This window comes from Ochotona princeps, chromosome 1 (assembly GCF_030435755.1).
Source record: "Ochotona princeps isolate mOchPri1 chromosome 1, mOchPri1.hap1, whole genome shotgun sequence".
Classification (NCBI taxonomy): domain Eukaryota; kingdom Metazoa; phylum Chordata; class Mammalia; order Lagomorpha; family Ochotonidae; genus Ochotona; species Ochotona princeps.
Window position 1 is genome coordinate 115,569,006 of NC_080832.1, and position 12,961 is coordinate 115,581,966.

General features: G+C 53.5%; 1 protein-coding gene across 17 annotated transcripts; it reads left to right on the forward strand.

The window, feature by feature from the left end:
- Positions 1 to 1,035: 1,035 nt before the first annotated feature.
- BAG6 (BAG cochaperone 6) lies at positions 1,036 to 12,252 on the forward strand. 17 transcript variants are annotated; one of them, XM_058665559.1, is made up of 26 exons: positions 1,036 to 1,339; positions 1,911 to 2,031; positions 3,380 to 3,497; positions 3,619 to 3,815; positions 4,054 to 4,107; positions 4,266 to 4,340; positions 4,885 to 5,123; positions 5,592 to 5,721; positions 6,097 to 6,294; positions 6,495 to 6,747; positions 7,101 to 7,178; positions 7,289 to 7,396; positions 7,519 to 7,631; positions 7,741 to 7,828; positions 8,027 to 8,310; positions 8,612 to 8,903; positions 9,044 to 9,213; positions 9,387 to 9,440; positions 9,567 to 9,669; positions 9,765 to 9,889; positions 10,390 to 10,536; positions 10,634 to 10,693; positions 10,784 to 10,927; positions 11,009 to 11,116; positions 11,636 to 11,782; positions 12,067 to 12,252. In XM_058665559.1, the coding sequence occupies exons 2-26, from the start codon at positions 1,924 to 1,926 to the stop codon at positions 12,160 to 12,162; spliced, it is 3,489 nt and encodes a 1,162-aa protein (XP_058521542.1). In that variant the 5' UTR covers positions 1,036 to 1,339; positions 1,911 to 1,923; the 3' UTR covers positions 12,163 to 12,252. The 17 variants fall into 17 exon arrangements, with proteins under 17 accessions (XP_058521542.1, XP_058521537.1, XP_058521578.1 ...); XM_058665554.1 differs by having other exon boundaries at positions 1,036 to 1,284; XM_058665566.1 differs by having other exon boundaries at positions 1,333 to 1,466.
- Positions 12,253 to 12,961: the final 709 nt, after the last annotated feature.

The window sequence follows — 12,961 nt, forward strand, 5'->3', positions numbered from 1 at the left end:
AGCGTAGCAGCTAAAGTCCTCGTCTTCAATGGGTCGGGATCCCATATGGGCACTGGTTCTAATCCCGGCGGCCCCTGCTTGCCATCCAGCTCCCTGCTTGTGTCCTGGGAAAGCAGTCAAGGACGTCCCTGCATCGATGTGGGAGACCGGGAAGAAGCTCTGGGCTCCTGGGTTTGGATCGGTTCAGCTCCAGCCATTAGGGCAGCTTGGGGAGTGAACCATTGCATGGAGGATCTTCCTGTTTCTCCTCTTCTCTGTATATATGTCTTTCCAATAAAAAAAATAAATGAAATCTTTTAAAAAATACTCATCTATAAAAGATATTAACATTAATTTCAAATGTCAGGTGTTTCTTAATGTCAAATCCTTAGTATTATTAGCGGGCACGCTAAGCAGGTGCTGCTTTTTGCTTTTTTTTTTTTTTTTTTAATTGAAACAGTATCGGGACCTGAAGCATACAGTAACAATCCCCAAGAAATCACAGGGAAGCTGTGACCCCCCCTCAACCCCAGTCCTGGGGGCCCTTTAACTCTCCACTGTCAAGGTCCAGTCGGCTACCAAGAACACTTGGTGACGCAAGGCCTCACAGAGAGGCAGGCTGGCCATCCCGAGACCCTCGCGGCCCGGGAACCTGCACCCACAGGCCTCCCCGCGCCCCTCCGGCCCAGCGACGCCTTGCCAGCCGCCGCCCGCCGCCCGCGGCAAGGCCGACTTCCGGAGACGCCGAAGGAAGCTGCAGGGAGGGCGAGAGCCCGGAGAGGGCTTTAGGTGGCTAGCAAAGTGCCGTCTTCGATTCTCCGCCTGCCAAGATTTTAATCCGATTCACGGGACAAGAGTCCCCGTCTCTAAACTCCAAGGTATACACAAGCTGCCCGGAGTCTCTCTTGTGGCAGCCGCAATCCTATCCGGCAATTTTTTTTTCCCCCAGGCATTTATAGTGACCACCTCCACCAGCAGTCGCTCAGGCGCACATAAGCCAAGCGACCCCCGCGAGGGTGGCTGGGTAGGCGGCGCTTAAGGGCATCTACGCATGCGTCATGATTGACGCAAGCGCAGTCCGGTCCCCCGGGCGACGGCGGTGGCGGCTCCTCGGGGTGGTCGGCTTCCTCCCATCTCGGCCGGCCCCGGCCCGTCTCGCCCCCAGGAATTCACTGTTTGGGGCTGCGGACTTTCTCATCCTGCCTCACAAAAGTAACGCCTGGGGACCTTGGTGGGGGGAGCCGGAAGTACCGCCTCGCGATCCCCAGAGACGATCGGGGAAACGGAAGTGATCGTCGGAGACAGGTTGGGGGAGCCCGGAAGTGACGGTCCCGTAGGGAAGCCGGGGGCGGAGCCGAAGGTCGGTGGGGAGTGTCTGTGTGTCTATGGGGTCTGGCCGCGGCCGGGTGGTGGTGGTGCTGGCCTCTGGGGAGCCCGGGAGAAGGCGGACGTGGGGGGCGATCAGCCAGCCGACCCGGCACCCCCTCGTGAGTGTCCGCCGTCTCGGGGCTGGGGATTTCGGCGGGGCCGATGGGCGTGGCGCGCGTGCGCGAGACCCCTTCCCCGGCCGAGTCCGGTGCGTCCCCCTCGGCGTCGTCCGCGATCCGGCGGCGTCGGGGTCCCGGGGTGACACTGGCCTCGGGTCCCCACGCCTGCTCCTTTTCTGTTTCCCTCACCCGACCGGCCCGCCCTCATTGTGAGTGGCGTTGTGGGCCTCTCCTCCCTCCCTGGGCCCGTCCATCTGCCCTTTGTGTTTCTGGTTGCCCTGGAATCGGAAGGGGGCCTGGGGGTGGGTATGAGTGTGTGTGTTCGTGCTGGAGAAACTTTTTAGTTTTTTGGGGGAGGGCGGGGTTTTAGCCCAGGGAGGCTTCGTAGGTATAAAATCCGCTGGGGCTGAAGGCGGACCTCCCTTCCCTGCGTTCCTCCTGTAGAGAGGTGTCGGCCATGGAGCCCAGTGATAGTGCCAGTACCGCTATGGAGGAGCCCGACAGCCTGGAGGTGCTGGTGAAGACCTTGGATTCCCAGACGCGGACCTTTATTGTGGGGGCCCAGGTGAGACTCCCCAGTAATTCTGGAGGACATCTCTTGGCTTCTATGGGGCCGCTTAGACTTGAGGAACAGCCTGTGTGTGTCGTCCTCAAGTTTTGTTGATTTCTTTGTTCGTTTTTCTAATGCACTGTTTCCTGATTTTTTTTTTAAATGAATGAATTGCAGTGGGTTCTGTTGAGGAAGGCAGGAAGGAGAGAGGGTGGGGGAATGTGCTGTCAGCCTGTGTGCAGCCACGGCTGCAGGCTTTGGGATTGGAAATAATACAGTGACTTCCTCCCTCCAAGAACAATTGTGTTCTAATGAACAAGAATTGGTCACATGAGTGTATTAATACTCTTGACAATTTTTTTTTCTTTCTCATACGCTCCCCTTTCTCTTTGTTTCTGAACTTATCTGAGAGGCACAAGGAGAGACAGGCAGAGCTCCCATCTGTTGGTTTAATGCCCGCAGCGCCTGAGACTGACCTGGAACCGGAAGCCTGTGTGCTCATTCCTTGAGCCATCACCTTTGTCTCCCAGGAAGCTGGAACCGGGAGCCAGAGCTGGTGCTTGAAACCAGGGGCCTTACTGTGGGATGTGAGCATCTGAGTGGCTGGGCCAAATGTTCATTGCCTGTGCCATTTTTTTTTTTTTTTTCTTTCTAAAACTAGACATCAGAACTCATGATGAAAGTAGAATCTTACTAGACAAGTGAAAAGCATTACTGTACTTGTGCATAGAATTTTAAATTCTTGAGCTTAATACTATGGACACTACTATCTGTATCTTTATTGCTGAAATTATCTGGTGAGAAGGTTGTAAGCAGCTTGATCTACAGTTTCCAAAAACGTTATGTTACTAAGAAAACCATACAGGCCTTTGTGATTAGATGTATGCAAACAGTCTAGTACTCCTAAGAGAAAGTTGTCTAATTAAGAAAAATGTTTTCCCTGGTTTTGCTCCATTCTTGCCTCCTTCTTGGCTGGTATTCTAGACTCCTAAAGCCATCTTCCTCGCCGTTGTTTCTGTCTGTATGATTACAGGGTTGTCTTGGTAAATAAACTGGGATTTTTTGGTTTGTGAAAGGGTCATTAGTATCTCAACTCATTCCCTTGGGAACCAGGTAAAGGAGGAGAGAAGGGGATGTCAGTCTGTTTTTTCTTCTCATCCACACCTTCTCTTGGGTCCCAGTCATGAGTGTTATTAAGTTTATTCCTTGCCTTTTGATTTCAGGGCCTTGCACAGTAACTACATCATAGTTAAGACAGCTGGCTAGTGATTCAGTGATTTTACCTCTTCTCCACAAATGTCCCTGTTCATATGTCCTCTTCCCTCTAATATCTGATTCTCGTGCACGTCCTTATGCCTTGCAGATGAGTGTAAAGGAGTTTAAAGAGCATATTGCCACCTCTGTCAGCATCCCCCCCGAGAAACAGCGGCTCATCTATCAGGGGCGAGTTCTGCAAGATGATAAGAAGCTTCAGGAATATAGTAAGGGGTTGGAAGAGGCACTGGGGAGGCTGAGGCTTCTGTCCAGAAGGCTGAGCTGAGGCTGTGGGTTTGCTGGATCATACAAACGTTTTGGGGTGTGTGTGTGTGTTTCTTCCTACAGATGTTGGAGGAAAGGTCATCCACTTGGTGGAACGGGCTCCTCCTCAGACTCAGCTCCCTTCGGGAGCATCTTCTGGGACAGGGTCTGCCTCAGCTGCCCATGGTGGGGGACCCCTGCCTGGGACTCGAGTGCCTGGGGCCACTGTTCATGACCGGAATGCCAACAGCTATGTCATGGTTGGAACCTTCAATCTTCCTGTAAGCGTGGGTTTCACATAATGGTGTTTTGTGGGGACAGGTAGTTTTGGTGTTGATAGCAACAGGAGGCTCGTGAGGTAGATGTGTCAGTCTTCAAGTCGAGCTTTGAGGACCTCGTGGTCTAGTATTGGACTCAGTCTTTGAGGGGAAGGGGCGGCGGGGCTAGGGAATGAATTGGGAGTGTGGAGGCTTTAGTGTTTGGCTTCTCCCAGAGCAACTTCCCTTACCCTTTCCCCAGAGTGACGGCTCTGCTGTGGATGTTCACATCAACATGGAACAGGCCCCGATTCAGGTATTGAGAGGCCTGGGAGGGTCAGGGAAGGGGATCTGGGAGAAGGAGACCACAAAGTGGGGGAGGACCTGGCTGAGGAGATGACTGGGACCTGGCATAGTGGGCAGTGGAGCTTGTGGCTTCATCTCCAACCTGCCCTGATTATTCTCTCGTTGTAGAGTGAGCCGCGGGTACGGCTGGTGATGGCCCAGCACATGATCAGGGATATACAGACCTTACTCTCCCGCATGGAGGTAAGTGGGCAAGTCTGGCTAAGGTCTCTTTAGTGCATCTTCCCTCCCTCTTCTCAGGGGCATGACTAGATTCAAGCATAGAATTTTAGCTTCCTACTCTGATCTGTTCTCTACATTCTTTGTTCTTTGTTCTTTGGGGGGCTACCTTGACCCTGCCTGTTCTTTGGTGCCTGGTATCTGGGGAGTTTGTTTCAATCTTGCCAGATAGTTCTGATAACATTTCTTTTGAATTAAAGAAGAATCCCACGATTTTCAACTTTCTCATTATTTGATATCCTAATGTAAAACAGTTGCAATTTGTGGCCTATGCGTTCTTTCGGAGATTAGTAAACCACAGTCTATTCTTTGTAATCACAAATATTACAGATGCTTATTGTGTAGCCTTATTTGTGCAGCAGTGCACGGGTTGTTAGAGACACAGGTGCCAGCCCTGCCTTTAGGGAGCCTCATCGGGGCATCCTCTGCACTCAGAATCCTTGGGCCTGAGTAGTCTTCTACAACAGTCTCATCCTGCTTTTGGTATTCTCACTCTCCCCACCTTCAGTGTCGAGGGGGGCCCCAAGCACAGCACAGTCAGCCGCCCCCACAGACTCCGACTGTGGCCCAGGAGCCAGTGGCCCTGAGCTCTCAGACATCAGAAGCAGTTGAAAATGAAGCACCAGCTCGGGAGCCCATGGAAGCAGAGGAAGTGGAGGAGCGGGCTCCAGCCCAGAATCCGGAGCTTACCCCTTCTGGCCCAGCCCCAGCGGGCCCGGCACCTGCTGCGGAGACAAACACACCCAAGTGAGAGGTGGAGGGGACTTGGGGGGATCTTGGGTGAAGTGTGAGGGCCAGGAAAGATACAATGGCAAGGAAAGCGTTGCTTGGAGGTCTCACTGATAGGGTTAGTGTTGAGGGGCAAGTGCTCGTAAGTGAAGTTAGGATTGATAGCTGAGTGAGGGTACTGCTCTCCCTTGAGCAAGGAAACCCTCCGTGCTCAGTGATGCCTCTTGAGCCTGATCAGATGCTGCACCTCAGGTTCCTAAGGATCCCAGCGCTTTTCTTCAAGTTAGTGTCTTGTGACTATGTGTGCAGGATTGTGGTGGGGAGGGTGAGAACCGTTCAGTTTCTTCCCCCTGTCCTCCCATGGTGAGAGTGAAGTCCAGGGTGTGCTAGCGCGTGAAAGGATTAGTCCAAGGACAGATGGGCAGTGTACTGCCTGTTTAGGAACTGATGAAAGCCTTGGCTCACTGCCCTTGGGACTGTCCACAGCCACCCCTCCCCTGCGGAGTATGTCGAGGTGCTCCAGGAGCTGCAGCGGCTGGAGAGCCGCCTCCAGCCCTTCCTACAGCGCTACTACGAGGTCCTGGGTTCAGCTGCCACCACAGACTACAACAACAATGTGAGTCCTCGGGTAGGCCTATCCCCTCTGGAATCCGGGTGGGCCAAGACTCAGATAACACTCTCCTCTCATGTGCTAAGAAACACAGAAACCAAACCCAGCCAACCAACCAACCACCAAAACCCAAGGATACTTACCTAATATCCCTGAGTTAATCATTTAGGAAGTTTATAAAGAAAGAAGATTCATAGGAAATGACCTGTTGGTCCATTGTAGAGTTTATTGTACAGGGGATTTTTTAATGTGTATATGGTAGAATTTGTGTCTAAGGATATAGTTGAAGGTTTTTGGGGTCAAGGCAACTGTTTACTGCTTTTGTTAGTGAAGTGGATTGCTGCTTGATACTCTTTGCTTTTCTCTGACCCTGGAGCACAGCATGAAGGCCGTGAAGAAGACCAGCGGTTGATTAACTTGGTAGGGGAGAGCCTGAGACTGCTGGGCAACACCTTTGTGGCGCTGTCTGACCTGCGTTGTAATCTGGCCTGTGCACCCCCACGCCACCTCCACGTGGTCCGACCCATGTCTCACTACACCACACCTATGGTGCTCCAGCAGGCAGCCATTCCCATTCAGGTGGGTCAGGAAGAGCTGGTCTGAGAGAATGGAGAGGTGTTGGGGAATGACTTAAAATAGCTGTGAGGTTTGAAGGAGGTTAAGAAGGGAGGAAACTCTGGAAACATGATGGTGAAAGTGGGGAAATGTCAGAGGTATATTGTAGATTATTTTAGGTGCTTCTGTTTTTCTTATTTCTATCATCCATCTGTTGCTTCCAGATTAATGTGGGGACCACTGTGACGATGACAGGGAATGGGACTCGTCCACCTCCGACCCCCAGTGCAGAGGCAGCTTCCTCTGGTCCGGGGCAGCCCTCGTCCCTGGCTCCATCTTCTACCACCGTTGAGTCCTCTGCTGAGGGGGCTTCTCCCCCAGGGCCAGTTCCCCCGCCAGCTGCCAGCCACCCAAGGGTCATCCGAATTTCCCACCAGAGCGTGGAGCCCGTGGTCATGATGCACATGAACATTCAAGGTGAGTTAGAATCAGTCATGGCCGAGAAGAGCAGCATTGTGAAGGAGGTAGGACTGGCATTGGGCTGTGACACACGAGGCTGGGGAAGGGAAAGGTGACTGCTGGCAGCAGCAACTGAGAAACCTGGCAGAGGCTCCCCTTGGTGTGTGTCGGGAGGGGCAGGATGGGGTGCTGTGTGTCCTTAGTGATCTGTTGTTGTGGTGAAGGGAGCACCTACTCCCTGTCTTGATGGATGGCAAGGCAGGCTTTGCCGTTGGGTAAATGGGAACCAGCAGGATGGCTGATCGCAGGAGGATTTGGTTAGGTCTTAGCCCCGCCTATCTCAGGGCCGCTCTCTCTGTCTCCCTGCCCAGATTCTGGCACACAGACCGGTGGTGTTCCGAGTGCTCCCACTGGCCCCCTAGGACCCCCTGGTCATGGCCAGACCCTGGGTAAGAGTGAGGGCATCAGAGCAGGTTAAGCTCTGGGTAGAGAAGGGGTAGGGCTGAATGGGTGGGTTAAAGGGGTCCAGGTTCAAGGTTACATCAGACCCGCCCCCCAGGCTCCACCCTCATCCAGCTGCCCTCCCTGCCCCCTGAGTTCATGCACGCCGTCGCCCACCAGATCACTCATCAGGCCATGGTGGCAGCTGTTGCCTCCGCGGCAGCAGGTAATGACCTGGAATGGGAGGCCTGGGAGGTGGGGCTTAGTCCACGGTGGCGGGTGCTGTCAGCTAGTGGCCAAGGACCCAGCCCTCAGCTCGCTCCGGTCTTTCTCCTCTGCCACCCATAGGACAGCAGGTGCCAGGTTTCCCAACAGCCCCAACCCGGGTGGTGATTGCCCGGCCCACTCCTCCACAGGCTCGGCCTTCCCATCCTGGGGGGCCTCCAGTCTCGGGGACTCTGGTGAGTAGACATAGGGAAGTTCGCGAGGGGAAGAATTTGGGGAAAGAACCTCAAACTGATATGAGGGAAGGACAGGGCTAAAATTCTCCCCTCATCTCCCTCTCCCCAGCAGGGTACTGGGCTGGGTACCAATGCCTCATTGGCCCAGATGGTGAGCGGCCTTGTGGGGCAGCTTCTTATGCAGCCTGTCCTTGTGGGTGAGTCCTGGCTCTTTCCCATCTCACAGTTCAGAGAGTGCTATGATGCCAAAGCCTGGGACTATTTTCTGTCTTTATTTCTGGTATTTTCCGTTTCTTTCCATTTTCTCTTAGTTCTTGCTTTCCTATTAGACCTCATGAGGCCACAGTGATGTCTGACTTCTTTTCATATATCCACTTGCTTTTGGTTCCTGACAGCTCAGGGGACCCCAGGAATGGCTCCACCTCCAGCTCCTGCCACTGCTTCAGCCAGCGCTGGCACCACCAACACAGCTACCACAGCCGGCCCAGCCCCTGGGGGGCCTGCTCAGCCACCACCCCCTCAACCTTCTACAGCTGATCTGCAGTTCTCTCAACTCCTGGGGAATTTGCTAGGGCCTGCAGGGCCAGGGTCTGGAGGGCCTGGCATGGCTTCTCCTACCATCACTGTGGCGATGCCCGGAGTCCCGGCCTTTCTCCAGGGCATGACTGACTTCTTGCAGGTGAGTGACTGGCTTGCCTGTTCCTTTATGCTTCTCGACCCAGCCTATGTGGCCTTACATAGCTGCTGGGTGACCAAGGACACAAACTGAACTGTTCTCATTTTGGAAATGAGGAAAATGTAGTGATTAGTGTCCTGCTCTCTGGTTTGAGGGAGAGAAGTTGCCTAGTCCCGCTCTGCTGTTGACTCTTGTTGTGAGCATTCTTGTCTAAGAAGTCAAGCGCTGGCTTCCTGTCTCCCCAGACTGCTGTGGGTTTCTGTGTCCCTTGGCCTGCGTCTCACTTCATCTGTTTATTTCCCAGGCAACACAGGCGACTCCTCCGCCCCCTCCACCACCTCCGCCCCCACCCCCCGCCCCAGAGCAGCAGACTGCACCCCCGCCAGGGTCCCCTTCTGGTGGTGCCACGAGTCCTGGAGGCCTGAGTCCAGAGAGCCTTTCCCCGGAGTTCTTCACCTCAGTGGTGCAGGGTGTGCTGAGCTCGCTGCTCGGCTCTTTGGGAGCTCGTGCCGGCAGCAGTGAAAGCATTGCCGCCTTCATACAACGCCTCAGTGGCTCCAGCAACATCTTTGAACCTGGGGCTGACGGAGCCCTGGGTGAGCCAAAAGGGGAGCCTTGGCCTTCTCTGGGATGGGACAGCCAGGGAGGCTGCCAGCACAGGATGGGGGTGACGGGCTGCTGGGGAGTGAGCAGGCCAAGGGTAGAGGCCTTTACTAACTTCTGCCCCTGTCTCCAGGATTCTTTGGGGCTCTCTTGTCTCTTCTGTGCCAGAACTTCTCCATGGTGGACGTGGTCATGCTTCTGCATGGGCATTTCCAACCACTGCAGCGGCTCCAGCCCCAGCTGCGATCGTTCTTCCACCAGCACTACCTGGGGGGCCAGGAACCCACACCTGGGAACATCCGGGTAAATGAAGGCTACACACCTTCAGCGCCTTGTTTCTGGCTCTGCTTGTTTGTCAACTGAAGCTGTGACTCCTCTAGCTCTGGACCTGCATGTGTTTTGGTGCGGGAAGGGCAGAGGAGAAAGTCTCCCGAGAATGGAGGATTTGGGACTAAGCTGTGCTGTTTTCCTTGTAGATGGCAACACACACATTGATCACAGGGTTGGAGGAATACGTGCGGGAGAGTTTTGTGAGTGACCCTTGCATAGTCCTTTCCTCTCTTGCGTCGGTCAGGACAGCTGCTGTCCTTAGTGCCTTCTCCTCTACCAGTGTCAGAGCGGGGATCCTAATTAGGGGTCTTTGTCTTGTTCCTCAGTCTTTGGTGCAAGTTCAGCCTGGTGTGGACATCATCCGGACCAACCTGGAATTTCTCCAAGAGCAATTTAATAGTATTGCTGCTCATGTGCTGCACTGCACAGGTCAGGGGCTGGCCAGGCGCGGGTGGGTGAGAGGTACATAGTGAATGTGCGGAGCTGCCAGGTGCCAACATTCTCTCCTTGTATCTTGCCCATAGACAGTGGATTTGGGGCCAGGTTGCTGGAGTTGTGTAACCAAGGCCTGTTCGAATGCCTGGCCCTCAACTTGCACTGCCTAGGGGGACAGCAGATGGAGCTTGCTGCTGTCATCAACGGCCGAATTGTAAGCACCGCCTGCCTCCCTCAGCTCCCCAGCCGCATGTCCCTGAGGGTTTTCATTTGTCTTTTTTTTTTTTTTTTTAAAGATTTATTTTTATTACAAAGTCAGATATACAGAGAGGAGAGACAGAGAGGAAGATCTTCCATCCAATGATTCACTCCCCAAGTGAGACGCAACGGGCTGGTGCGCACCAATCCAATGTCGGGAACCAGGAACCTCTTCCAGGTCTCCAACACAGGTGCAGGGTCCCAAATCCTTGGGCCGTCCTCGACTGCTTTCCCAGGCCACAAGCAGGGAGCTGGATGGGAAGTGGAGCTGCCGGGATTAGAACCGGCACCCACATGGGCTCCCAGCGCGTCCAAGGCGAGGACTTTAGCCGCTAGGCCACGCCGCCGGGCCCTCATTTGTCTTCTTTAAAGTTCCTTCTTGTACTCTAGATCTGTGTTCCAAAAGCTGGTTGAGGATTTTGTCTTCCCTGTCTTTTTTTTTTTTTTGCCCCTCAGCGTCGTATGTCTCGTGGAGTGAACCCGTCTCTGGTGAGCTGGCTGACCACCATGATGGGACTGAGACTTCAGGTGGTCCTGGAGCACATGCCTGTCGGCCCTGACGCCATCCTCAGATACGTTCGCAGGGTTGGTGACCCCCCTCAGGTAAGGGGCTTGACCCCTCAGGTGAGAGGTCAGAGGGCAAGGCAACTGGAGAGGTCTAAGAGACCTTTTGTGTTCTTTTTCTCCACCAACATCCTAGCCACTTCCTGAGGAGCCAATGGAAGTTCAGGGAGCAGAAAGGACCTCTCCTGAGCCTCAGGTAACAGGGAGAGGTAGAGAGGCTGAGATGGCTGGAGGATTTTAGTCTCTTGACTTCTGAAGCCTAATCTTACTGCCCTCTGGCTCCCAGCGTGAGAATGCCTCCCCAGCTCCTGGGACAACAGCAGAAGAGGCCATGTCTCGAGGGCCACCCCCTGCCCCTGATGGGGGCTCCCAGGAGGAACAGGACGGAACCTCAGCGGAAACAGAACCTTGGGCAGCTGCGGTACCCCCCGTAAGTGTCCGGAGATGATCCAGTGAGCTGAGGCCACTGAAAATGGTGGGAATTACTACTTTCAAATATTTTCCTCCCCAGGAATGGGTTCCTATTATCCAGCAGGACATTCAGAGCCAGCGGAAGGTGAAACCGCAGCCCCCTCTGAGTGACGCCTACCTCAGTGGTATGCCTGCTAAGAGACGCAAGGTTGGTTTGCCTCTTCTCTGAAGATCTCTGTTCCCTTCTCATGTTTAGAATTAAACTAGAGCTGGAATGAGCTCTTCTAGTTCAGTCCTTATTCAGTGAGGAAGCCTTTGGACCCATTCTTGCTCAGTTGTTGCACGAAACCACACAGGACTTGGTCTTTGTCACTTTGCTGGCAGTCTGTCGTACTCCCTCAGTTGCCTAATTCCCACATGACTAGTGTCCATTTTTCTTTAAGATTCCTTTCTCTTGTGGCCTAGCTAACTCTGAAATCCAGATGGCTTGACCCATTCTGTCCCTCTTGTTTTGAAGAACAAATTCAGTAAATTCAAACCCCTTGTCTCTGGCCAGAGCCAGACATAATTAGGAAGGCTTTTCTGTTATCCAAACCACATGTGGATCATTTCCCTTCTTTCTGCTAGTGTGGAGACCCAATGGTTGGTTGATGGAAAGGGCGCACTGGGTGGTGGCACTGGATCTGACGGTGATCCTCTTTTCCCTCCCCACTCCCCTGTCCCCCAGACGATGCAGGGTGAGGGCCCCCAGCTGCTTCTCTCAGAAGCTGTGAGCCGGGCAGCTAAGGCAGCCGGAGCTCGGCCCCTGACGAGCCCCGAGAGCCTGAGCCGGGACCTGGAGGCACCAGAGGTTCAGGAGAGCTACAGGCAGCAGGTGCCCCCACCTTGAAGCAGAATAGGGATGGTCCAGTGGGAGGGATTGGGATAGGGCCCCTCTCCCCAATCCCTTCAGACAATTGGTTAGCCTGGGGTTGCATTGCCACTAGATATGGTAAAAGTATTTTTCCCTGGTGGCATCTGAGAAGGCTCAGCAGTGCCCCATTGGATAGTGTGTGGCTGGTGGGGGGAGTGTTAGCCCCTGAGGGGATGGCCTCCCTTGCTTGTTGGGGTCCTGTAGCCTTGACCAGTGACTCTCCAACCTGCTTGCTCTCTCTTTAGCTCCGGTCCGATATACAAAAACGGCTTCAGGAAGATCCAAACTACAGTCCCCAGCGCTTCCCTAATGCCCACCGGGCCTTTGCTGATGATCCCTAGTTCTTTGCTCTGTGGCCCTTCTTTACCAGGGGACCATCTTCCCCCTCTTCCTTCACAGTATTTAAGAAATAAAAGTCGGATTTTCCTGGCTCTTCTGTGCGTCTTGGTCTTCAGTGTTTTTCGTATTCTCCTGGGCCAGGCATTTGACAAAAGGTCAAACTCTACTTGTGTTGGTGTTCTGTGTTTGTTTGGTTGAGTCCTGGCTGTCCCACTTCTGGTCCAGCTTCCTTGTTAAAGCATCCCTAAAGTAGGCAACAGATGTCTGAACCACACCCACAATAGAAGTGGAGTCCTGGGCTTCTGCAGGCATTTGGGGGAAAAGCCACTCCCTAGGAAACCAGCTATTGCCATGATTCCTCTGTGAACCTAAGTTAACTTTTCATAAGTTTTCTGAGGGGTTGGTGCCATAGTGTGAGTTAAGCCTCTGCTTTGTGTGCGAGCAATGAGTCCCAACTTGAGATCCAGCTCCCTGCTAATGTTAATGCCTGGGAAAGCAGCAAGATGACCCAGGTTGTTGAACCCCTGCAACCACATGGAAAAACCCACAAGAAGCTCCCAGCTCTTGGTTGCAGCCACTTGGTGATCTAATGGATGGAAAATCTCTCCACAAGTCTGTAAACTTGTCTTTTAACTTAAAATAAATCTCTTAACATTTTGAAAGGCGGAATGGAAGGGAGAGCCTCCATCCACTGGTTCACCTCCTAAATGACTACAGCATCCAAGAATGGGTCAGGCCAAAACTAATCTACAAGGGTTGCAGGAACCCAAGAATTTGGGTCACCACCACTACCACCCATGA